At 44.1% G+C, this 26,531-nt stretch overlaps 1 protein-coding gene across 1 annotated transcript; it reads right to left on the bottom strand.

Moving 5' to 3' along the window:
* Nucleotides 1-888: 888 nt before the first annotated feature.
* On the bottom strand, nt 889-24,431 carry MCM3 (minichromosome maintenance complex component 3). Its single transcript, XM_086926199.1, has 17 exons — nt 24,216-24,431; nt 23,051-23,163; nt 21,284-21,492; nt 20,551-20,681; nt 19,603-19,841; nt 19,293-19,401; nt 18,002-18,155; nt 16,521-16,652; nt 15,104-15,312; nt 14,826-15,000; nt 14,161-14,287; nt 13,927-14,077; nt 11,590-11,730; nt 9,802-9,899; nt 3,751-3,857; nt 2,827-2,917; nt 889-2,147 (listed from the first exon to the last, which is right to left on the bottom strand). The coding sequence occupies exons 1-17, from the start codon at nt 24,300-24,302 to the stop codon at nt 1,949-1,951; spliced, it is 2,472 nt and encodes an 823-aa protein (XP_086782325.1). The 5' UTR covers nt 24,303-24,431; the 3' UTR covers nt 889-1,948.
* Nucleotides 24,432-26,531: the final 2,100 nt, after the last annotated feature.

Raw genomic sequence — 26,531 nt, 5'->3', positions numbered from 1 at the left:
AAATAGCTAGCACACAAATGCATCTTATTGCCTACATGGATAACCAACCACAGGGCAAATCAGGGTTTTTGTTTTTACCCACTTTTTCAGGGCTGCATCATAACAGCATTATTTTTCTTGACGTGCAGTGAAGGTGGGCACTCCCAAAGCAGTGGATGATGTTAGTTGGATCCTGTTTCAGTGTGGTAGTTGAGTTTTCAATATGATTTGTATAAGAGGTATAATGCATAGATTTTGAGATGTAATTACTCATACAGAGTGGTAGCTTACAAGGTACCGTTTCCATAGTGCTGTGAATGGCAGGCTTCACAGGACGGTGACGGGATGCCCACAGAGTACGTTGGGGCGCACCTGTAAAGTGTTTGGGGTGTTAACGGGGAGGGGCATTGTGTCATCTGCAGTTAAAAGGCTATACTTTGCTTTTAGCATTGGATGATACCTGCTACAGGTTGTGTTAATGTTCATTGTAAGGACAGGGGCTTGTGATGGAGTCAGTGTAGGACTGTAGGCCTCTTTGGATCAAGTCTCTTGCGCTGGGTGGTGTTGTTCAGAGGCAGTGCAACAGCACCCTCTATGTAATAAGACTGCTCTTGTAAATTGTGGTTACTCCTGCATGTAAGATGAGTGAAAACATTCTGAATGTTAATGACTTCAGAATGTTTCAGCTATTAAATGTTGCCAACTAGCTCCAAACCTATGCATTAGCATCCACGCCTAGGTACGCCATCTCCCTCTATCACCGCTTGTGGAGAGGACCTTTTAATGAAAAAGAAAAAAAAAAAAAAAAAAAAAAAAGGTCAGCCAGCCTCCCAGTAGTCTCGATCATTAGTTGATCAAAAACAGGTAATACTGCTGAGTATATGAAAACCAGTTAGACTTTTTTAAAAATTGTACAATGAGAACTTTTATTTCTCAACTCAAATTTTACTTTAACATTGTTTCTTAAAACAATTATGCAAAGGACATGACATTAAAATAAGCAGCTTTTTTACATGCGGTGCCAGCACTACTTGGATACAAAGCAAGTGTAACCAAAATAGCTGTATAAATTTTATACAATTACAGGAACAATTGCAAGCTTTTCAATAAAGCAAGAAACTCACTATTTTCGGTGGTGCTAGACTTAAACTATATACAGTTTGTATAGTTTCACCTCAGTTGAAGCAGTGGTTAATGCAAGCATGTAGTTGCACCTGCGACTTGGGTTAAAAGCATAGGACTCTGTTTAGTCCATATTTAACCACCTCTTAATAAAGTATACTGAAACGTACAATTTCACTGTGAAGTATTAGAACACCAACGCTAAGCTGCTCTAACAACCTGGCATTGTAGCACGTCACGGTTGTACATTAACTTCAGTACAAAAAAATATCTACCAAACTTGTGGTATTACATTTTGAGCATCCCAGTACAATTTTGTTTGAAACAAACTCATTAAAACGGTTTGTAATGAGGCACATGGACATTTAATCCACCAATCACCCCAGTCGTCTTTCAGGCACAACTTGCAGTACAGAAACCGGACCACAGAGCTGAATAAAACATTAGAAGCAATCAGTCTAGCCGTAAATGCTGCAGGATAAAGAAAAAAGGAACCCACATCACCGAGATGAGGGCTCAATTGTGCAGACCCACAATACACCAGGATTAGAGGGATGCATGTTTTGCAAGAGCAGCTCTTTGAACAATGGCTTTTAGATGTGCTTGAGCCAATGAAACATTTCAACCAGTGAAAGAAGGCTTCTCCTAGACTTTCATGCTTTAAAATATTTCTAAAGCAAAATATAACTTGGAGGCTGAATTCTTAAAAACTTAAAATTGTGTCATTCGTCAAGAGTCTGTAAAATACTGGCATTTTGGATTGCCTCTTTTTCCAAGATAGTTTTTTGCTTCTTTAAAATAAAGTTTTGCTTCTTTAAAATAAAGTTTTAAGTCCAGCCAGACTGGCTCAGATCAGGAAGATGATCTCGTCTGACACCATGATGTGGTTGGCATCCTGCATGTGGTCCAGTGCAGCCTGGACCTCCTCTTTGGAGAAGGGACTTGCATTGTCCTTGTTGATGGCATCCATCAGGTTCCGCATGGTGATCGACTGGGCGTGCGCAGCCTTGAAGGCATCCAGAAGTGCAGCTTTGAACTGCTTCAGCCTAAAGGACAGGGAATAAGGAAAAAAATGAAGAGTAAGTCATGTTACACATAAGCCATCCGAGAAAGAAGAATACAGGCAAAGAATTTTTGGACCAGAACACAAAATCTGTACCCTCACGAGTTTAGACAACTACTTTGCAAACATACTACAGTAGGTCTATAACAATATCCACCATATCAAAAGGGCTTGAATCTTGCCAGTAGGGACAGTGTCAGAGTGCACAATTAAGCTGTATTCCAAACACCTTAGAGGTCCATCCGGGGGATTTATGTCACAGGCTGGGCAGACCAAGGCTGGGCAGACCAAGGCTGGGCAGACCAAGGCTGGGCAGACCAAGGCTGGGCAGACCAAGGCTGGGCAGACCAAGGCTGGGCAGACCAAGGCTGGGCAGACCAAGGCTGGGCTACTGTTCGCGCGAGTAAGAGACCGAGGGCTGTGTAAAGAACAGTCTACACTGGATGGCCCTTTAAATTATGGTGTTGCCTACCTAATGCAAATCACCATTGTAGATACTGAAGACAAATTGTTTTCCTAAAGTAGTGCCATGCACGTTATTGCAACATGCAGGGCAATTTAATCGGTAATTTAGCCGGCCCATCCGACTAAAAAACATTTCAAACTACTAATATCCAGGCTTTTTTTTTTTTTAAATTTTTTTTTACAAGGGAAGAACTCACCTCTCATCCGCTAAGCCTGTCTTTTTGGCCTCGCTTGTGTCCATTGGCTGCTCCTCTGAAGGTTCAGGGGCTTTGGGAGTAGCTACCTTCACTGTGTCAAGAAAATAAAATGCTGTTAAAAAGGGGCAGCAACAGCTCAGACTCCACTGGTCCATCGGGCACCTAGCACAGTTATTTATATAGACTTGCATTGATTTTTCATTTTTGAGTGCTAAGGAGAGGGGGCAAGTAAAGCTACAAATCAATGGTACTTCTGAGATTACACAAAGCATACAATGAGTAATTATTGGCAGTAAGGCCAATGAAGGAAAAAGATTTGAAAAAGTTTTTTAAAGTAAAAGCTGGCAATGCAGGATTGCCACTGAACTGCTGACCAATTGAGAAGAAAGGTTTGAGCAACTTGGAGGGGGCATTAAATACAGAACCATTTTTCAAAAACCTTGTTTGCCCAACCACTTCACAGTGATAATTTATGAAAGGGCTAAAAAAAGTTTTAGCGCAATATACATAAGGGAAGCTTAGCCCCTACACGCAAAGCGATTTGTCATCCACTCAAGTTAAGTGCCTTTACAAAATAAACAAAGTCCTATGTGTACCTATATCACTTGCACCTCTGGAGGAGAAGGGTCAGGGATTACTTTTACATCTATTTGCTGCATTCTTTTTTTTGGTACAGGCAAGAATGCAACTGGCAGAAGTGATACTTATCAAAATCAGCTAGGGCAGAACACACTTTAGAATAGGGTAATGCTTCATGTGCTTTTTACTTTTGAAAAAACGATTTGTACTGCTTGAAACGCAAATTAACACTTTCAAATTCATAAAAGGGGAACACGTGCCACCAGAATGCGACACTCATAACTTGGCTCAGTTCATGGTTTGTCTTTTTCTACACAACTGGGTTGAGAAACACGAGCATGTTACCTGCTGGCAGCTCGTCTTCTGCATCACTGAACTCGTAGGGATCATGTTCACTATCCTTCTGATCGCCAGCATCCTTTTCCTTGCCGTCCTTTGAGCGGCTCTTCCGCCTAGAAAGGAGACCATGCGAATTCATCAAAAAAGCCTAGCTATCAGAATGTACAAGCACCAAATAGGCCCAACAGTTACTGTTTAACGAAAACAAAAGCAAGCCTAATGTCCATGTGAACACCGGTATCAAGTAACCTTGGAACAAGTATTCACATGGAACTCAATTCAAGAAAAGATTGTAGTGACAATTCTGCATGGGCTTACATCTATACCACCATTTTAGTTCAACTTTATGAACGAAATATTCTTGTCTTGGTTTAATCTATATAAACATTGTAAGAGAAGTATCTTGGTGTATTTTGATTCAGCTGAACCGAACTTCATTCTTAGACAATTAGGCAGTCTCTGTATTTTTTGTGTCTGCGGCTTTTTGAGCCTAAATTCAAATACTAGAGTCTCAATAGGACTCTGGTAACCTGGGGATGGCAGTTTTGGGAGGCCCTACCCACTCCCTTGGGGACCACTAGGGGTATGGTGACCAAGCCCAGAGTGTAATGGTCACTGGTAGGCTCAGGTTAATCACGAAGGTGGCAGCTAGTGCCAAATCACGAGGGCATGATATCCCATGTTGCTCCTGTAAAGAGGCTTTACAGTACTTCATGTGCAAGGATAGGCTAAAAAAATGTAGCCCATGTTTGGGACAAGATGATTCCCAATTGTTCAGAATAACCACTCTCCTGATCGAAGATGGGATTAACTGATGGCCATCAAATATTCCTGATCCCTATACTGACAGTGATCCCCAACAGAGTGGGTAGGGCCTCTCCTACTCAGCCATTCCTTCACCTGGGGCTTACTTTTCCCACAAAAAAATCTTTCACTTACATTTTTACGAGTCTAAAGACTGCATATTTGTCTTTTTCAAAGAAAAGTAAAATTTGGTTCGGCGGAATCAAAGTACACAAGATACAGGCTTGTAATTAAGGTTTATACAGATCTAATCAAGACAGGAATTATTCGGTCATAAAAAGTTGAACTAAAATGTTGGTACAGAATAATTCCACTCAAATCTATCACTTCAATCTTTTCTATAAATGAGTTCCAAGTGAATACTTGTGCCATGGTTACCAAACATTAATAAAGGCCACTTTTAAAAACAGAAATTGCTAATATACATTATGTACCGTCTGCTAGAAGCTCAACACACCACACTTGACTACCAGTACATGTCAAAGAAACTGTACAATGCAAAACTGTACAATGCCAAAACGTGGTCTACAATATCAGGCAGCATGATTGAACATTTGGCCAAACCTACAAACATTACTGTCCAACGCAGCCCAATTTTCTGATAATTCACAAAAGAGCAGTTTTCCAATTTCCTACGCAATTTTTTTACGGCCAGTTCTGATCTGTTAGGCTGCATATCAATCGGCAAGTAGAAATGTGACTTTGATCAAATTCAAACTGACAAAGTGTAAATATGTAAAACATATAAAGCAAAAGGCTGATGGGCGTTCCAGGCAAATTTGTCACAAAATTAAGGGTATGCCAAGGGCCATCATGGAAAGTTATCGGCGCGCCAAGCAAGAGCCATTAGTGTCAAGTGTGGTTAATTATCAGAGTCCAACCGTTTAGATGGAAGTTGGTCGACCTTGAAATGTGTGGTGTGCTGTATAGCAAATGTAGAATCTGCACCTTTCCTGTACATGCTTCAATAGACTAACAGAATGCTACAACGTAATTGTCGCAGAGACTGATGTGTGGTTGAGAAATCTACTCTTAATTTGCATCGATCTAGGGAACCAAACCAAAGAGTTTGGTATGGGCAATAGATTGAGAAACAGATGCGATGGTGGCTCCAAGATGTCCCTCAATTTATGGCTGTTATTAATGTTCGTAAAGTGGGGACAACAAGATTGGATACTCGAGTCCAAAGACGTTAACCACACCTATGAAAAGGAGGCAAGGCTGCTTGGGTTAAGGGAACATAGAATGGAAGGACATACACGATTGCCTGACTAGCCATGAAGAGGGGATGTCCACTTATATGTGGACCCACAAAATTGCCTTTAACATCCACAGGACCCATTTAAAAGTCAACTCTATCACTCTTTCTGGCAAGCACATAATAGAACGCATGAAGCTTGAAACGTACAGGATTGTTATCATATCCGCCCACTATCTAGGCTGCCATTTGTAGGTCTCGCCTGTCGATGCGCATGCGCATCGAGCTTGCGAGACTATGGGGGCTTATCCACTCTTGAACCAACTTGCAAGGAATCGTGGCGATTCCTTGCAGTGCCCGTGACTTTTAAGCTCAATGCACACCCTCAAACATCCTCACTCACCCTCACTCACCCACACCCTCATCCTCACACACCCTCACACACCTGCTGCACTCTCCTGCTCTCTAGAGATGTGGCCTAACGACCAGAGCTGCCATCTATGTCACGTAAATACAAAACATGTTGCATTCAAAATGCTATAGGTGTCACATTCGCGAAAGTTATAACTATTGGCGTTGTAAATGACAAAGCTATCAATTTAGCTATTTGAAAAACCAACAAATAAATAAAATATTTGTCATTTACAAGACCAATAGCTCCAACTTTTCTAATGCGAGACCTATTGCATTTCCAATGCTTGTTACAGGTTGCCACTATGTTAAACAGGGACACCTACAGTGATGGCTAAACATCTGCAAATGAACAGAGATGCTGCATTTATCTGAATACTTTGTCTTGTAGCGTCTTTAGTCTCGCCAACTTAGAAATACGAGATAAAAATGGCAAACTTAGTATAAAAACTCAGGTATATCCAACCATTAACTAGGAGGGTTCAGGACAGAACTATTAAAAAGCCCCAGTTAGGGGCTGCTCAAAAAACAGGGAAGTAGACTGCCTGGTATTGATTCCCATTCCAGGGAAAAGGCTGCGACAGAATAGTTAAACAGTCATTGCATACTGAGAAAAGGTAAGCTATTCAATAAGTCCTAAGAAACTCGATTTATGGGCTAGCTATTTCCTGCTTCTGCTAAATGTTAGTATAGGGTTCAGTAGGGATAGGGTGCTAGGAACTTGTTTACAGTGTTACACTGACCGCACCGACCACACAGGAGGAGGAGGAATCGCTATCGTCCATAAGAAATCAATCCGCATCTCAACCAGCTCTGACGCCAACCTCGCTAACTCCGAACACCTCCACTTCCAGATCCACATCGACCCCAAGACCACACTCAGAGGCACCCTCCTCTACAGACCACCAGGACCCCGCGCAAAATTCAGTGAAGACATCACAGACTTCATCACTCCACACGCGCTCCCCTCCAAAGACTACATCCTTCTGGGAGACCTCAACTTTCACCTTGAAAAGATCAACGACAGCAACTCCGCCACCCTCTTAGACAACCTCGCCAACCTCGGACTTCAACTAGTCACTTCCCCCACCCACATCGCTGGTCGCACACTCGACCCCATCTTCACCTCCAGCAATCATGTCTCCTTCAGCCACACTACGGATCTCCTCTGGACTGACCACAGCTGCGTTCACTTCACCTACAACAAACCAAAACCTACCAACCACCTCCAACCAACTCTGCAAAGAAACTGGAACAAAATCACCACGGACCAGATCTCCGCGTCGCTCCTTCTAAACACCCCAGCCCACTCTTCTAACGCAAACGAAGCCGCCGCCAACCTCACCCTATGGTTATCCAACACCGCCGACACCTTAGCACCACTGAAAAAACGTCAAAGCAAACCTGGCAGCAAAAAGGCCTCATGGTTCAACGATGATCTTAAGAAGTCCAAGAAACTCTGCCGCTCCCTTGAAAAGGCCTGGAAAAAAGACCCAACCACTAGCTCCAAGGACGCCTTCAAAAACGCCACCCGCACTCACCACCAACTAATCCGAAAGGCCAAGAAAACAGCATTCAAGGATCGACTTGACAACAACGCCCACAACAGCAAGGAACTTTTCAACATCGTCAAGGAATTTTCCAATCCCTCGGCCAACTCCAACGACATCACCCCCTCTCAAGCCCTCTGCGACTCCCTAGCCTCATTCTTCCACAACAAGATTGCAGACATCCACAACAGCTTCGACAACCAACCCGGAGACCAACCCGCCCAACCATATGCTGAACACTCTCCCCCCGTGAACACCCTTAACGACTGGAACCCAATCTCCACTGAGGACACCATCCGCCTGATGAACTCCATCCACTCAGGATCCCCCACAGACCCATGTCCTCACCACATCTTCAACAAAGCAGACTCAGTCATAGCACCGCACCTCCGAGACGTCATCAACCTTCAACTCCGCAACCTTCCCTGAGAGCTGGAAACACGCTGAACTCACCGCCCTTCTGAAAAAACCCACAGCGGACCCCACAGAACTCAAAAATTACCGCCCCATCTCGCTCCTACCATTCCCGGCCAAAGTCATCGAGAAAGCTGTCAACAACCAGCTCGCCGCCTTCCTCGAAGCCAACAAATCCCTCGACTCCTCACAATCTGGCTTCCGAGCAAAACACAGCACTGAGACCGCCCTCATCGCAGCAACAGACGACATTCGAACTCTACTGGACAATGGAGACAGTCGCCCTCATCCTCCTCGACCTCTCTGCAGCATTCGACACAGTCTGCCACAGCACCCTCCTACATCGCCTCAATAACATCGGCATCCAAGGAAAAGCACTTGAATGGATCACCTCGTTCCTCACCGGAAGAACCCAGAGAGTCCGCCTCCCACCATTCAAGTCCGAAGCCACTGAAGTCATCTGTGGCGTACCACAAGGATCCTCACTCAGCCCCACCCTCTTCAACGTATACATGAGCCCCCTCGCGGCCATCGCCCGCCAACACAACCTCAACATCATCTCTTACGCGGATGACACTCAACTAATCCTTTCTCCCACCAATGACCCCAGCACCGCCAAAACTAACCTACACGAAGGAATGAAAGAAGTTGCCGAATGGATGAAACAAAGCCGTCTGAAACTGAACTCAGACAAAACTGAAGTCCTCATCTTAGGTACATCCCCCTCTGCATGGGACGACTCCTGGTGGCCGGAAGCCCTCGGAAAAGCACCCATCCCGACAGACCACGCACGGAACCTAGGCGTCATCCTGGATTCTTCACTCTCAATGAACAGACAAGTCAGCGCCGTATCCTCTTCCTGCTTCAACATTCTTCGCATGCTCAGAAAAACATTTCGCTGGATTCCCACCGAAACAAGGAAAACAGTCACCCATGCTCTGGTCACAAGCCGACTGGACTACGGAAACACCCTCTACGCAGGCACTACCGCTAAACTCCAGAAAAAACTCCAACGAATTTAAAACGCCTCAGCCAGGATCATATTAGACATCCCACGCAATGAACACATCTCCGATCACCTTAATGACCTCCACTGGCTACCCATCAATAAGAGGATCACTTTCCGACTGCTAACCCACGCACACAAATCACTCTACGACATCGGACCAGAATGCCTCAACTCACGACTGTCCTTCTACACCCCCTCCCGCCAACTACGTTCTTCAAGCCAAGCCCTCGCCACTGTTCCTCGCATCAACAAGACCACCATGGGAGGCAGATCCTTCTCATACCTGGCTGCTAAAACATGGAACTCACTCCCCGCTTACCTTCGCCTTACCCAGAACCACCTAGCATTCAGAAAGCAACTTAAAACGTGGATATTTGACAAGTAATACTCCTCCCCTTTCTAAGCGCCTTGAGACCCTCTGGGTATGTAGTGCGCTATATAAATTCTCTGACTTGACTTGACTTGAATGCCAACTAACTTCTAGTTGGTCTTTCATTATAAAAGGAATTTTATGTAAACTCGCCTACTGGATCTTTCCTTTCCAGAATATAAAAACGAACAAATGGCATGTGGCCTGTACATTTCCCAGTGGAAGGTAGCAGCCCAACCCATATCCCACTTTGAGGGAATGTTAAGAACTAAATGATTAGCATCGTTAAACTTGCGCTTACCTCTTTTTACGAGCTTCCTTTTCCTCCTGTGTCGTTTCCTCACCCTCTGTGTCTGTCCCTTCATCCCTCTTCTTGCGCTTCTTCTCCTTCTCAAGTACCTAGGAGTGACGAGCAAAAAATTACTACCTGGTTCTTAATAAACTGACCAGACAGCAATTGCACCAAGGATGATGTTGAGCCAGGTTGAGTCTCAATGGTGCATGTCAAACCATCTATGCATTTACAAATAACCGGACGGCTGCCACTCATTTTGGGAAGAAATAAAAAAAAAAACACAAAACCAGAAATAAAAATGCAAACAGGAGGTGCAAAAGATAAGTTATAGTAGCAGTTCTAACAATTAGAACAGGAGTGCTTAGTCAGGCTTCAGTAAAACTAACTGGAAAGTATTTTAGGGATTACCTTCAGTTCCAAAACGGATTCATTAATGCTGTTTATCAGTATATACCATGCTTTGTATCATTTGATCGCTCATAAGTTTCCCCAATCCTACTTGGTGATAATGGACTATCTCCCATAGATGATAGTATTGGAAACCGTTACAGCAGAAGGACAACAACGAAAAAAAATACAGCTTCAGTGTTTGAAATCTGGCCCTTCCAGTGCCGGCTACCAGACACTCATCTAAATGTAGATTACAGTACTGTTCCAATGAAAAGCAGTAGCTACAAAAGCCATACACTCCTATTCTCAAAGTTTGGAGTCTACGCAAGGTTTTACTTGGTGTTCATACTTTACGTACAATTTCCCTGGAATGCAGAAATTTTTCCATGGGTGCCAACCCCTTCAATTTTTCTATGGACTCATTACATCAAGCAGAGGAGAAAACTTTTAAGTCTTAGAAATAGTAGTTTAACCAGGATGTTCACTTCCTGGTTGGAAGAAAAGTTAAGTTGGAATATGGGGCTGGAGAATCAAAGTTTGTTTCTGTAGCCAATAAGATGGTAAAAACTAATCTTCCTACGGGGCACGGATGTGGTAGAATAGCATCAGTGATTTGAAGGCGAAGGAGCACCTTTGCAGTAGCTTAATCCGGTTAAGTTCCTCTGCCTTGGACGTTTCAGCCTTTGCTGGAAAGGCACCCAATTTGCCAAGTTATGTCAGATGGTTATGCAGGGAGTATATCAGCATACTGGAGCTGAGACCTGCCATACTCGTTTAACTGTATTGGTCTTCTCTTTCTGCAGCCTAGAGGATTTTATTTTTCTTGATTTTCTGCCTGTCTTGTGTGGATTTTGTGAAAGTGACTACTACATTTACATTAGACAATCAAATCTATTATTTCTTTTGCAATGCAGCAGTTACAGGGGTAGTGCAACAGGACAGCACACTACAAAGAGGCCAAAGCATAGAGCTAACCAGGTCTGTAACATCCTTTGAGTGAAGTAGAAAGTGGTCAAAAGTTAGCATGCCATTCTTTTGAATGGCATTACCAGGGTGGAGAGTTCTGCCCTCTATCCAATTCAACAGAATTGTGTAATTAGGAGGACATCTTTAACTATACCAAGACATTCTGCCATTTATAAAATATCAACGAGATTCCCATGGAAAACCTCAAGCCATTTCCAGGTGACATGTCAGAACAGAAAAAATGTTCTAAGCAGGAACAGACTCCGCTATCGCTCATGGTTTTTAGTAAATCAAAATACTTGCAGTTATATGACTATTTTGGGGTGGCTGGCAGGCTTGGGGAAGAATGGGCACAATGCCACCTATTCTTCAGCTGCTCAGTGAAATTCTGGTGTAGGGACCAAAAAAAATGAATTATTGAGTCATCCAAATACTTACCTTCTTGAAATAGGCAAATTGCATAAGTTCCACGGCAACCTCTGCGTCCTCGAGGTCAATGGTCTTGGACATTCGCGCCCTGGCGTGGGCAGTAGCCAAACGGATCATTGTTTCCAAACTACGGGCTGTAACAGGGGAAGTCTAGAAAGAAATATGTAGAAATTAGACAAGAGACAAAAGTCCGCTCAGGAGGAAACATCAATATGGTGAGACCCCAATATACTCATACAAAACATGGGGGAATGGCTAGATTCAGAGCCAAGACCTACAAAGGGGCTAGGACTAAGATATCCGAAAAAGAAGCAGCGTTGCAATCACTAGAATGATAATTACGCACCTATATAGCGCACGACTACCCGGAGGCTTCTCAGGGCTTGTACTCACCGGAAGAACCCAGAGAGTCCGCCTTCCACCATTCAAGTCAGAGGCCACTGAAGTCATCTGCGGCGTACCACAAGGATCCTCACTCAGCCCCACCCTCTTTAACGTATACATGAGCCCCCTCGCGGCCATCGCACGCCAACATAACCTCAACATCATCTCCTACGCTGATGACACTCAACTGATCCTCTCACTCACCAAAGACCCTAACACCGCCAAAACCAACCTGCATGAAGGAATGAAAGAAGTAGCCGAATGGATGAAGCACAGCCGTCTGAAACTGAACTCAGACAAAACAAAAGTCCTCATTCTAGGCACCTCCCCCTCCGCCTGGGATGACTCTTGGTGGCCAGAGGCCCTTGGAAAAGCACCCATCCCGACGGGCCACGCACGGAACCTGGGCGTCATCCTGGATTCCTCACTCGATGAACAGACAAGTCAACGCCGTCTCTTCATCTTGCTTCAACATTCTTCGCATGCTCAAAAAAACATTTTGTTGGATCCCCACCGAAACTAGAAAAACAGTCACCCACGCTCTGGTCACGAGGCGTCTGGACTACGGAAACACCCTCTACGCCGGTACCACCGCAAAACTCCAGAAAAAACTCCAACGCATCCAGAACGCTTCAGCCAGGCTCATACTAGACATCCCACGTAAAGATCACATCTCTGGACACCTGAAAAACCTCCACTGGCTCCCCGTCAATAAAAGGATTACCTTCCGGCTCCTAACCCACGCACACAAAGCGCTCTACGAAATCGGACTCGAATGCCTCAACACAAGACTGTCCTCCTACACCCCCTCCCGCCAGCTACAATCCGCCAACCAAGCCCTTGCCACTGTACCTCGCATCAACAAAACCACCATGGGAGGTAGATCCTTCTCCTACCTGGCAGCTAAAACCTGGAACTCACTTCCCACTCACCTTCGCCTTACTCAGAACCACCTAGCATTCAGAAAGCAACTTAAAACGTGGATATTTGACAAGTAATTCCCCACCCTTCTCCAAGCGCCTTGAGACCCTTTGGGTATGTAGCGCGCTATATAAATTTATTGACTTGACTTGACACTCCTGGGCACGCCCAAGGTGAAATCAGGCATCCTCAGCGTTGTTGGGGCCATTGTAGAGATTAAGCAAGCTATTGCACAGAGGTGCAGAGTGGGGCTCATGATCATAATAGGCAACGAGGTGAGAATTATCAGGTACGAGGAAATTGAGCCCAAGACCCGCCGAGGCGGGAATTGAAAGAAGGCTCCATTATATAAGGTTACAAACAGGTTCTATAATGCAACAGTAGGCAGAGTAAAGCACTACTGTGTTACAATTAAAAGTAGGACATGAACGAACTGGTTATGGGAAGGTGGATTCCAATGATGGCAAGGTGAAAACTGGTGCGTTGTTCCAGCTTTAATAGGCAAAGCCCAAAGGAATCCTATATATGGGAGGTCTGATTTTATTTGAAGCAAAGGCGTTTGCCAGAAATGACTGCAATTAAGCCAGAACCTGCTTGATGAGAGGGTGGGCTCCACCTTGCTATGTATGCCTGCAGTAAGAAAAGAACTGCCACCTATACAGGCTATTAATTAGCAGTGCGCAAGGACCACAGTTTTACCAGGTGCCCGATTCAGATAAGTGGACAAGAAATACATCCTGAAGTAGAAAATTGGGCAGCAAGCAGAAGTGCCTCAAATTAGGAGAAGGTGTGCCTTAAGGAAGCAACTCAAGACCTGACTGTTCAAGCAGTAGCGGACCCCCCCTCCCCTGGCGCCTTGAGACCCTCTGGGTGAGTAGTGCGCTATATAAATGCTTTGATTGATTAAAGGTACAGTTTAGCTTCTTCCCTCATACTATCAGCTGCCAACCCATAGCTTGGCAAGGTTGCAAAAACAGCATACGATGTGGCAAGGGTATATAGCCATCTAGTCATGGATCTAGTATCTGCTCCAACACTCACTCTTGCAAGATCTGAGCTTATCTGGTCCTGGCTCCTCAGCCGAGAGTACTGGTCGGCGATGTAGGTACAAGTTTCCTGGGTCAGCACTGGAGTGACCATCTTAGCCACATGTATGTATTTTCTCATGAACTCCATGCTGACCACTTTATCCCTGCAGGAGTAACAAAGAATTCAGGTTAACACTGTCCCTAAAAAGCTAACAAAATGACTGAGCTGTAAACAATCCATACATACTTGCGCCTCTTGGAGCCATGCAGCAGGTTGTCGTGCTTCTCATACACCTGCAGCTCTTCTTGTTCTTCTTGAGTGGTGTTGGGGTCTTCAGTGGCTAAGATGTCAACAGCACTTCCAAATGGCATAGCTGAAAAGAAAATAGAGCCCAGTTCACACTTGTTCTAGAACAAAAATTAACAGCCATCAAGTATAGAATTCTGCATAAACCTAGAACAGCATACAATAAATCTTAAATAGGCAATAATATCAGTACAACTTAAGCTCCCCAAAAAAGTGGGAGGGGGGGCTGAAACATGTCACAGTTCTACATTCACATCATTAGTAGCAATGTAATTCAAAAGGCAGCATGTTCTGACATAAGACTAGCATTTGATGGTCTAATGTGATGGTGTGCTTTCCTGAATTATATGGGAAAAGTTGCCGATAGTCAAACTATGCAATAAAAGACAATGGACTGATCCCCATTTTAAACAGATGTCCACAACCATGGGCAACATTCAGTAGTTGTACCACCCTAATACTAGACTTGTATGGTCGCCAAGAAGCAACCTAGCAAAATTCAGAAGCAATGTACGCTCAACCAGTCAATAATGGAAGTGAGTAATGGGAAAGGTTTTGTTGCGCCACACAAACCAAGCAATGAGTTGCTTCCCAGATGAACGTACCATCTCCATCTTGCTCCCCGGCTGCCCTGTACCGATGCATGCGCAACACATGGTCTGAAATTTCACGATCCTGCTCTGGGTCCATCTGGTCAAGCATGATGAAAAGCAGGTCGAATCGGGAAAGCAGGGAGTCTTGAAGGCCAATGTTCTCCATGGGAGTTTTATATTGGTTATACTGCAAGAGAAACAATCAGTTCACACCAGCAAACCACGCACTTCAGTAAGCAACTGCAGGGTGTGAGTAGGCAGAGCAGTAGACACGGTTATATCAGACTCACCCTTCCATAGACTGGATTGGCTGCAGCCAGTACACTGCAGCGGGCATTCAGGCGTGCATGGATCCCAGCCTTTGCAATAGTGACGCGACCCTGTTCCATGACCTCATGGATGGCTGTACGATCCATATCGGACATCTTGTCAAACTCATCAATGCAGACCACACCTTTGTCAGCTAGCACCATGGCACCAGCTTCTAGACGCCTTTCACCTGAAGGAACATGAATGGCAAAGCATTAAACTTGCATAGCTTTCAACACTATTAGATTTCAAGGTTGGTGTAAGTAAGACATGCAAGGATAGTCACAGGGCTACTACAAAGTCCAGTTCCTCTTAATTTTGCAGCTCTGCATTATTTGCAAATCCTGTCCGATTGAACCCTTTCCCCAGAGAAATAAAATGAAGGAATATTTGTGTACCCAGGAGCAGTGGAGAAAACTTCTAGAATTAGTTGCCAGAAAGGCTGGACTAGGCAAAGAGAATGTTATTCTTTATTTTTAAAGGGGGTATCCACTAATCAGAACAGTGTCTCAATAGCCAAGATTACTTCGCTTATACCCATGAAGGCTTGAAGCGGAAAGCAAACTGATTCCTAGTGGTCTGTTTTTCAACTCGATTCAATTGCCTCCAACAGGGTGCTGGCCACTTCCTGGAATAAGTTTCCCCAAGTCCGTTTAATCAAGTTGAAAATATACACACACTGATCAACCTGATTAACATGTTTACCTCGCACTCTTGCTTTATTCACTGCAACATTAAATCATGTAAAGGGGGAAATTCTCAAATACTTTCAAGTTCAGAAACTTAATGTCACCCCACAGAGTAATAGAAAAAATGTTTTTTAAAAAACACGAACTTAAAAGTACCATTTTGGAGGTGTGACTTGCAAGCCAAATAGTTACATGCCTGGTGCATTCAGCCCTCTGGGTCCAGTATGACCCCCTCTGCTCGGACTCTTCCCTCCTCTACTGGTTTTACTACTTTGAAAAACTTTATAAAAACCCTCCACTGGTTCACTAGCAAAGAACTGGGCCGTTTTCAAACCCACAGCCACTAAACATCTGCAAGCTAGAAAGATGCATATAAATAAAAGTGTGCTACTCTTGGTTGCTAGTAACACCCTCCCACCCCGATTTAGAAAAAACAAAGATGGGGGCCTATTGTGGGTTAGTGCTGCCTTCAGCAGCGGAAGGCACCTATAAACTCATCCACTATGAGTAGTTAGAGAAAGCTACTGGGAACATACCACAATAAAGTAAGAGCATACACAAGTACTGAAGTGCCTGGAGAGCACTGCAGGAAGGACGCGCCAGAAAACAGACATTCATACCAGGGGTTGAGATGTAGTAACTGTGTGTATGCAGTAATCAATTCAATGCACAGAAGAGTGTGCACAAAATGCGCCTTGTGGCTACTCACCGGTTTCTTGGTCGGTGGTGACTGCAGCAGTCAGACCAACACCAGAGGACCCCCGCCCAGTGGTGGGAATGGCACGAGGAGCAGTACAGAGAACATACCGAAGAAGCTGGGACTTCGCGACAGAGGGGTCACCTAAAATTTAACAAAAAAGGTTATGTTACAGTCATTATTACAGACTAGGGTCAAAGCCAATGAGCTTAGCAACGGAAAGTAACATACATGGCATTCCACGACAATCAATTAGATTCTGAAGCCTTCTGGTACAATTGGGGCAATATTCAGTGTAACACACTTCTGCTCAAGAGTACCATTATCATGGTTTAGATTTTAGAAGAACTGGCCTTTATACATGCAATGTGCCTCCAGAAAATCATGTACATGACATGGTATTTTTTAATGCAGACGTTCACACAAGTCTCTTGGGGCTAAAATAACAGGTTTTGGTTTCCAAACTTAAATCTGACTCATTGTAAACCTCATTAGAATGAACGTCCGAGTGGACATGCGACCCAGGGGACAGACGGGCCCTGGAGTGGGTTCATTAGTCCACTGAAATTTGTAAATTGAATACAAAGGCTCTATCCTTGGTAGAAGACAAAATGATCTTGGCCAAACGTCGACACGCATGGACCGTATTAAACTCATACAAAGGATTAAAACCGCAACCTTACCTCGTGGCACACTTCCGGCTATCTTTAAAAATGAAATTGATGGCTTTTAGACTGGGCGACCATTTTTCTTAAGATTTGATACCATCGTGGAAAAACACACAACAAAAAATAAGATGTAGACTATGTGGGTACCACACGGAAACCTTATGCCATTTAATGTGTACGTGAGAGTCAATAAAAGATGAGAAGAACTTTGCTGAAATCCGTTCTAAATGCCCTTCAGATCCGCACCTGCAGACAGGCTGTTACTAGCTGGATGGGTGCGGGCTTGAACATTTTGATATGCCGCGGGGTAAAATTCATAAAGAAAGTAGAGGCTCTTCTTTCAAAGGCCGAAGTAGCTTAAGACTGGGGACAGGAAAACAATGTCTTAATTTTTTAGAACTAAAAAAATTAAGAAAATGAATTTTATCTTTTTTTACTATTTGTAATTTGTATATGTACACTTTATGGTTGTGACAAACCAAATATAGTTAATTTTGACTGACATTAGTCCAGTGAGCTACCAATCCAGCAGCCTGTTAAACACCCAAAAATGATGCACAAGCCCAAAAACAGCTTGGATTGGTGCATGGAATTTTTTTAACCCGCCCCCAATTAGCATTGTCCGTTCAGTCCCTTCGAGATTATCCAGTTGTGTTGTCCAAGAGCTCAGAGAAAAATGACTGGCCAATACTGAAATTAATACGATGCATGCGACATGATGGCCAAAGGACTGCTTATGAACACTACACATTAGCAGGAGAGAAACGCTAGAAGCCGTAGACCACACAGTATCAAAACACTAGGTCTAAGTTTATAAAGTTTTACCTATCAGCAGAACATTGATATCGCCTCGGATGCGACTCCCGTTCTCCAGAATCTTCTCCACACCTCCAAGGAGCATGCAAAGGATGGCCTTCTTAACATACTCGTGACCATGAATACTTGGAGCAAGAGAGCGCGAAAGCTGCTCGAAGATATCCTGATGGAACAAGAAAATATAAATATTACCTGGCAAAGCTTGCTTTGATGGAGGTCTCCAATAGAAAAACGAGGACACCAATATGTCAATAAAAAGGCTATTCCATCACCACATGTGCACTTCTGTTATTTGTTTGGCACTGGCGCTTTCATAGCGAGATTGCTCTGGACATAAGATTTTCCTTGACTACTTGCTTTTATTGGTAGGTGAAAAACTGAACCGGTCATGGAGCCTTGTACTGTAGGGTTTATGGACAGGCAGTAGCTATTTAACTTTGCTGCATTTCATTTTAACTATTCTATATGGCATGAGCTGCCCGCCAAAACATCAGGGAAAATCCTCAGGGTGACGTTATCAAATTAATTACTTGGTGCTGTGAACAGCTCACAATTGTGATCCCAGGGCAGACAGGGGTTGCCTAAGTATTCCATGGCACTGGTGATATGGCTTTCGTGAGTGTGTCAGGAGTCCGGTGTATTTTGCAGGACTGCTCAACATGTGCTGCTGGATAGTAGGCGCAGACTTAATGAGGGCAGACTGCAATTTGAATTACTGGGTTTGATGTATGGGTTGACCAGTGGGCTGTTGAGCAACTGTGTAGTATGGGTGTTGGCATGGTGGCAATGTTATATGGTACACAAAAGCACAGATATAATTTTAACATACCCGTTGAGCACTGGGCAGCCCTGTGGGAGAAAACGCATACCTAGCCTATATTAACCAAAGTACAGGTATTTTCTTATAATAAGCATAAATGAATGTTTCTCAACCCTTAGGCATTTGTTGTGTTCTAACTAGGACGTGGTGTTTGTGAGGTGGGAGTGGTTCTCTCTGGTGTGTTGTAGTTATGCCAATAAAGAGTTCCGTTTAGGGTAGCCTCAACATTTTTTGACATTGCAGATGGGAGTTATATGAATAAACTATGTGTCTTTGGGCGGAGCAAAAATGTTGTCCAGTGGGACATGGTAGGTACAGATTTCAAGTGCGTTTTAGCGGCCAATGTCATTACAGGTGGAGGGCTAGTTCAATATAAAGCAATTCTGTGCAGAAAGTCCATGCTGATGACAAGCGACTGCAGTTCTCACGTTCCAAAAACGAAAAACTTAAAGTGGGCAGAAAACTTCTCCCGATAAGTACCTTGGAGCGACTTTTACTGAACTTCTTGATTTTGGCAACATCATCAGCAGAGAATAGAGGCTGCTCCTCTTTATTCAGCTCCTTCAGATGACAGGCTATCATGATGGTTCTATAGAAGAAAAAAAACACATCAGTACCAAGAATTGTCCATATGACGCAGGAGGTTTATCACTTCAGGCAACCAAGCGCAATTCGCAAAGCGGTGTTGGTTAAAATAAAAACCATAAGGACAGATCATTTGTGGGTCAAATCTCATCCGGTAATGCCAGCCCTGAACATTAGTTTGATAAAAAACCATACTTCAAGATACCTGAAGGTCCCAGAAGTGTATCCTCCTTTCTTTGCAGGCAAGCAGCGGTAGGTGCCAATCACCTGCACCCGATCCCCTGGTTTTACTATATCCACAAGGTCATCGTCCACAATGATATCAACTGAGCGAGGGAGCTGGCCTGCAGGAGACTTCTCTGGCATCTCCTGGATGGTGATGGTTTGGTGGTCTTTGTATGTAGACAGACCAAATTCCGTCTCCAGGGGGTTGTTTTCTTCATCCTACAATCAATAAAAAAAAAAAAGGTCTGAATGTTTAAATGCAAAAGGAGCACTGGAAGACACAAAAAGCGATACTGCCCTACTTGATACACGTGTTATAGAAAGTCAGAGAGACTTCAGATACAAAAGAATAGTTTGTGGTATCTGATGAAGTGGAATGAAGAACTAGACCCAATATATTGCTGGTGCACATTCATTCTATTGTTTAGACCGTGAGCTTCTGACATCACTGACAAAAAGCATGGTTTCCATTCCCCTGTGTGAACCGAAAACCCAACAATGCAAAACTCTGCAAACCCCAAGAGAACGTCCAAGCCACACGCATCTAGGGACGGCTGAATCAACAGGTGTAGGGACCATGGGTTCATTCTTTGGCGAGAGAATCTTCCCCAAGGAGGCATCTGTTAAACAGTTTAAGTTAACACTGTATTTGTCATGCACCATTCGATTTAAATGACAATATAGTGACTAACTGTGGTGCACACCACAACATTCATTCCAACCCTCCATTAGATTGAAATCCACCAAGGAAGGGCAATTTGCAGTGGTAGCAGTTATATTTCCCAGAGACAGTTGACGCACTTTCCAATTCCGTCAGTGAAGGGGCATCGTGAGAAAAAGGATTTCTAATGCCAGCCTTTTGCAATCCAAACATCTATGTTCAATCATTCACAGCCCGTCACGGTTGGTCAGGTTAGCTAATACTCGCCTTGGTGGGATAGACCGCAGAGGAGGGAAAGGCATCCAGACTGGTCATGTCCTTGTATTGCCGCTCTATTGTCTTTTTGGTATTAGGGCAGTAATGGACACTGCGAACAACCTTGGGGCGCACAAGAGAGCCTAAGAATAGAAACAGAAGCACAAATGAGGGAAAGTACATGCTTCAACACTAGGACAACAAACAATATTCAGAACTAGGTAATACAGCTTCAGAACGCAGTAAAGTCACCATCAACAATGTTCACTCGATCACTACTCGTCTATGGAACAAAATTTCAGGTTCGACCTGTCAATCGCAGGGTAGGTAAAAGGGAGTTACACCTTCATGGGCAGACAGTGTGAATTATAAACTGGCACCGATAATCATCATGTGACCCCCAGAGAGCAGTGTTTACCAAAACGAGAAGACTCGTTTCCTGCCCAAACATTCAGTAACACCGCTGTTTTGAGACAACACGGCCAAAAATATATGTACTTACAAATGACCAATTTAGTAAAAGGAAGAATCTGAACACTGCCATGCAAGTCTAGCAGAACAAGAGTTACTGGCACAGGACAATGGCTGCAAAGATGCTCCTGATGGGGCTGGTAGACTAGTTTTTAAGTTGGGTAAACCAGAGCTGTGGGCCACTGTTAACCATACTTAAACCATTTATATTACACAACTGATTCGAAAGCGGACTTTCCAAGGTTGCAGTCAAGGGTGTAAACTCACTACTCACATTTGGTGACAATCCCTTCGACACAGACTACGCAGCCTAGTAAGCGCGAGGTTAAAGTGCGAGGGGTAACATGCTTGGAGCCAAAGCTGCCCTCCAGCCCAATGTAGAACTCTTCATACTGCTTTGCGTAGGTGGCATCAATGGAGCCAACAAAGTCTTTGAGCGCCCGCTGGAAGGCAATGAGCTCTGCAAAGGCATTGTTCACAAGGCTGTCAGAAAAACAAAAGATAGGGTTAGAATTGAGCAAATCAGAACAGTAAGCACAGTAGCAATGTGTGGAGATTAAACATGTTGGACTGTTCGTCCTTGGTGTTAGATTAAGGTATGCCTTGCACAGGTTAACTGCATTCCACTTCTGCTCCCTACATCCAGGGAACCTATGACCTGGCTCTCACATGGTACTACTCAAAACTCTGGTATGGGAGGTCAGGAGACCTTTTGAACCAGGAAGGTTGGGGAGATCCTTTTGTGTCTCAAAGGAGGAGGGAGATGTGGTTCCTATAAACTGTACATTAACCAAAACGGGATGCCTTAAAGGCAACTTTCAGAAGGGGGGGGGTTAATATGTGCAATGCTTATTCACAATCTCTGTAGAAGACGGGGGGGGGGGGGGGCATTTTGTTTAAATAAGTAACCCATGTCCACTCTAGTAGTGGCATGCTTCATATTCTGGTTAACCCGTAACTCTAAAAGTCAGGGTGTGCTCGACCACAATCCTGGGAGCTCTTTAAATATTCCCATCTAGAAGGACTTATCAAATAAACAAAATTCCTCATCCAACCCTAAGGTATCACGAAGAGAATGGGAAAGATTAAAAATAACTATGTAAGGGACACTCAGGATGTTGTGGTCCTATGACCTTTAAAACACCAGCATGTTTCTGGCCTACACTGTGCTTAATGTGAACCAGTGGTTTCCAGTGCTCAAAACCGGCAAGTAATCATCAACACCAGCGCTTTTCACAAGCGCCATTTAAGGACACGTCCATTTACAGGGAGATTAAGCAAGTTGCCCAGAATCACAGGATGTTGAGACAATGCCGAGACTTGAACTCTGTTGCCCAGATCCTCCCCTCCCTAAGCGCCTTGAGACCCTCTGGGTATGTAGTGCGCTATATAAATTTTATGACTTGACATCCACTCCCCACTTCCATAGTTAGCTCCGTTTTAGGCAGCGCTAACAGGAAAAATGAGATTGTGCAAGTTGCCTCCTGAAAAGCTCTGGCACTTTTTTTAAATTAACCATTGCCTTCACTACTGGCCTTTATAGATCCTGGGCATTCGTCACGGGGAGGGGGTTGCTTTTCTAGCACTTCTCGGTGACATTATGCCTCTTTGAATTGCATGCATATTTATTTGTAAGCATGCAAATATACTTGCATCACAGTAAGTACATGCAAAGCAAAAAATGTAAGGCATAGACAAAATTTGTGCTAAGGTGCGTGTATGTTAATTAAGTAGTTATGCCTCTCCCCAGATAGTAATGTTCAAAGAGCTCCCTGGAATATGGTTGAGCCCATCCCGATTTCTAGGGGCCAGGTTGAACCCGATGAAGCACGCCACTATTAGAGTGGGCGAGGGTTACTTGTAAGATTACTTTTCCCCGTCTCCTACTAAGGTGGTGTATTGGCGTAGCATGTATTAATGCCCAGACATCTTGAACGTGAACGGTGGCAGCAGGCCGCGGTTCCAAAATGGAGGCTAAAACACTCATCTCCCACTCTCATACCACACGGATGTTCCACAGACGTTAAGCTGCATTACTTACAGGTTGGCCCGGTCCTCGTTCTTCTTGCGTAGATCGTTCACATTCACTATCAGGCGAAATCGATTGTCACTGATCATGTCTCGGACTTTACTCTGATAGATCCCCTGGTCTTCCTGCAATCGTAATACATTATGGGTAAATAATAGCAGGTAAGTCCGAAGGACGATCAGAACAATCGCAAAAGTCCTTACGGAGACCTATATACCGAAATAGTCGCATTAATTACATTATTAACCTAGAGTCCTAAGAATGGTGGTCGATCTAACTATAAGGATGCCCTTCGCCACTTCTAGCCAACTAGCGCGCTGCAAGCAAGAAACGTGCTCCGCCTTAACCACTCTTGAGGTTTGCAACAAGTTAAATGTATGACCAGCATATCAAAACCAAATAACCTAAAGTGGATCGTGCGCTTAAAATAAAAGTGTCATGGAAAAGCCATATCAACAGAGTCTGCACATCAGTAAGGTGGCCAGGTAGCAGAAACAACTTGCACAATGCCAGGAAATGAAGGAACACTAGAATTTAAATCCAGCACTCCATTATAACTTCAGAAGTGTCTCCGTGAATAACGAGATCGGTAAACAACGCAAGGATGGTGTGTGTGGTAAGCCTAGAGGTCTGGTAGGCGGGAAACCCGGGAGATATGGCGAACTCTTTAGGTGGCTTTAGTGGAGTGTGTAGTAATGAAGGTTCGCGGTAATTAGGTTTTAAGTTTTATTTAATACAGCCCCACAGGGAGCACGCTTCAGTTAGGCTCAGGAGAAAACGAGGACGGTTGGGAACAGGGGGGAGAGGTAGCATTGGAATTTTGCTTAGTCAATGGGAGGGGTGAACACAAGGATGCTCTCGCGCAGGAGAGTAAAGGCAGTTACTGTCATGCGCTGGCAGGGGGAACCGCTGGTAAAGAGAGGCTGCCTTGGACGGGAAGGGCTCCCTGGGTAAGACGGTATCGCGTTGGTGGCGGGGGTGAAGACTTTGGGGGAAGTAGGTGGGCGCCGAGACGTCAGGGGCCGTAACGGGAGCGAAGAACCGAAATACTAAATAACTGGTTGGGGGACGTGGCGGGACTGCAACACGGATCAGGTCATGCGTCGCCCCTGTCGCGAGAAACTCACATCTCAGGCCGGGTCTCTTTGTTCTCTTTCCTGGCTCAAGTCGGACTCACCTCATCGTCCAGAAAATCCAAGTAGTCTCGCTGCGCCTCGCGCATTTCCCTGTCGTCCACCAAATCAGTCTGCGGAGCTGCGGCCATGCTGGCGGTTCAAGGGGTGTAGGTAACGGGAAGAATTAGCTATCGGGCGGTGCTGGTTGTTGCGATCAGATGGCAGAGCCGCTGGTCTTCCTTCTGCCCGACTCACTGCTCTAAGCGAATGGCGCGAAAACTTCGCCTAGATTTCCCGCCACCAGGGGTCACAACACCCACAGATAGTCATGGGTATGCGGATTGGCCAGCCGGTATAGCCACGGCACGCGTAGCTGAGTAACGACCAATCACAAAAGGGCGAGGTCCTCTTGCACCGATGCCCCGCCTAATTGCGAGTTCACTATAGAAACGTTTCTACGCTCAATATGGCGCCTCCACAGTACGAAATGCGGCCATTTTAGAAAAGAAATTCTTGTGGTAAGTGAACAGAGAATGGAACAGTTCAACCATAAAATAGGAAAAACAAACGTGTAATGTTGAACAGCAAATATTGTTCAAAAATTGCAATCACTTGTAAATGATTTATACTTAATCATACTGCTTGCCGCTCGTGTTTTTCTTTTTTTTAAAAAGGCTACTCGAGTTCATTAAACCATTACCTTTTTCTTAGCTTCATCCTAAAAAGTCTGGTTTATAAGGTCCATCCATGTCAAATATATGTATTTTTCCTGTTGGCCGCTGCCACTGTTTAAAAATGGGGGCGTACTAGATCTAGTGTTTTTTCATCTTCAGATCTTTCAGTACCTGACTGTGGATTTTTCAAGCGCTATTTCTGGAAAGCTTTAATTTGATTAAAGACACGGGGCGAACGTATTGCTCTCGTTCTTACCATTTAATCGAAGAGCAGCTAGAAAGAGAAGGATGTTAGTGAACGATACAACTCTAAAAGTGGTGCCAAGCTTTGATTACTTGGGGTAAAAACTGACCAGGAACCTATGCTGGACACCACAGTTGAAAAACACCCATGTATCCTTAATTCAACATATAGCACTTATAGGGGAAATCCACAGGAAAACAATATCAAGAAGGGTGGGTCCAGCATTGGAAATTTATAACGTGAATGCCCTAGGGGCGGTTCTCTATGGCTCTGAGCTGTGGGGTAATCTCATACCAAAGGCCTATCCATAGTGGAGCAGCGGTTTTTAAGAACCCTATTGAATCTGCCCATAAGTATACACCCCTGTCCCCTCTATATTGGGACCTGGGCCAAAAGAAAATAGCTGATAAAATTGAATGTAGAATGTTGATCTTTTGGCACAGGTCAACCCCTGCCCTTGAGTCTTACAGTGAGGGTGTAAAATAACTTTTGGTTTCTGATTACGCACAGAAAATTCCCTGGCTCTGTGCTATGAAGAATTTGCTTAATTGATTGAATATGGACGAGTTTTTGACAAACTCCAAAAGCATGTGCCTGAATGGCAAGGCCAGTATAAAAGGGCTTTTTTGGTAAAATGAGGTGGTCAACAACATTAGGATGTGTATAGGTTCCTTAATCATGTCTTTTTTCGACTGGAAACAGCTAGCCGCCTATGAAGGTTCTATTGATGAAATTGCTCATTCACTTGCCAGGAAACATTATTTGCAATTTAGGTATGGTATCCTACCCATAAGGTCATTTACTAGTCAATGGCAGCAGGAAAAGGGGCAAAGAGTTGTATGTGTCCGGGCTGTGGGGAATGTTTTGAAACATCCATTCATGTACTGTTCTTTTGTCCATTATATAAACAAATACAGGATAAATGGATTGTTTTCTTGTGTTAAAATTCTGGGCTGTAGGAATGAAGGAAGCGGGCTCTGTATATACTATACCAAAGTGAGGTAAAGTGTGCACAGAGTCCTGTGGAACCCGAAAGGTAGGCAGAGGTAAAGTAGATAGCACCTCACTCTCTATTTATGGTAGTAAGGCTTTATCCGAGGACAGTATTAAGCATTTGTTGTACACACCCAGTCAGCAAATGAATTCACACTCTCAAAGACTGAACTTCAGGCCAATTATTTTTGTATAAAAATATTCTTTTAGTTATTTTATTTTCTAGAACCAAGCACGACTGGCATGGGTAAGCAATAAATACTTTACAGTAGTAATGCAGCTTGTAAATAATTTGAATTGCAATTGTAAATGTACTTTGATTTGATTACAGTAGTGTTACTGATGATGCAATGCATTTCAGAATACAGTACATATACTTTGTATAGTATTTTTAGTAAAATTACAGGTAAGTTACTTTTGAGATTACTTATCTTCCACATTACAGTATGCCTGGATAATGCACTGGG

Source organism: Lissotriton vulgaris, chromosome 6 (assembly GCF_964263255.1).
Source record: "Lissotriton vulgaris chromosome 6, aLisVul1.2, whole genome shotgun sequence".
NCBI lineage: Eukaryota > Metazoa > Chordata > Amphibia > Caudata > Salamandridae > Lissotriton > Lissotriton vulgaris.
The sequence above is the reverse complement of the archived record's forward strand: the minus strand, read 5'-3'. Positions and strand labels throughout refer to the sequence as shown.

What these genes read in the sequence shown, in the direction of transcription:
- MCM3 (XM_086926199.1), bottom strand. Translation starts at nt 24,302, where the DNA reads ATGGCCGCAGCTCCGCAGACTGATTTGGTGGACGACAGGGAAATGCGC. An exon ending in TCAGTAAAAGTCGCTCCAAG is followed by an intron (nt 18,156 to 19,292) that starts GTACTTATCGGG and finishes TTGTTCCATCAG; the next exon opens with GATATCTTCGAGCAGCTTTC. An exon ending in ACAGGCTTAGCGGATGAGAG is followed by an intron (nt 2,148 to 2,826) that starts GTGAGTTCTTCC and finishes CCTGTCCTTTAG; the next exon opens with GCTGAAGCAGTTCAAAGCTG.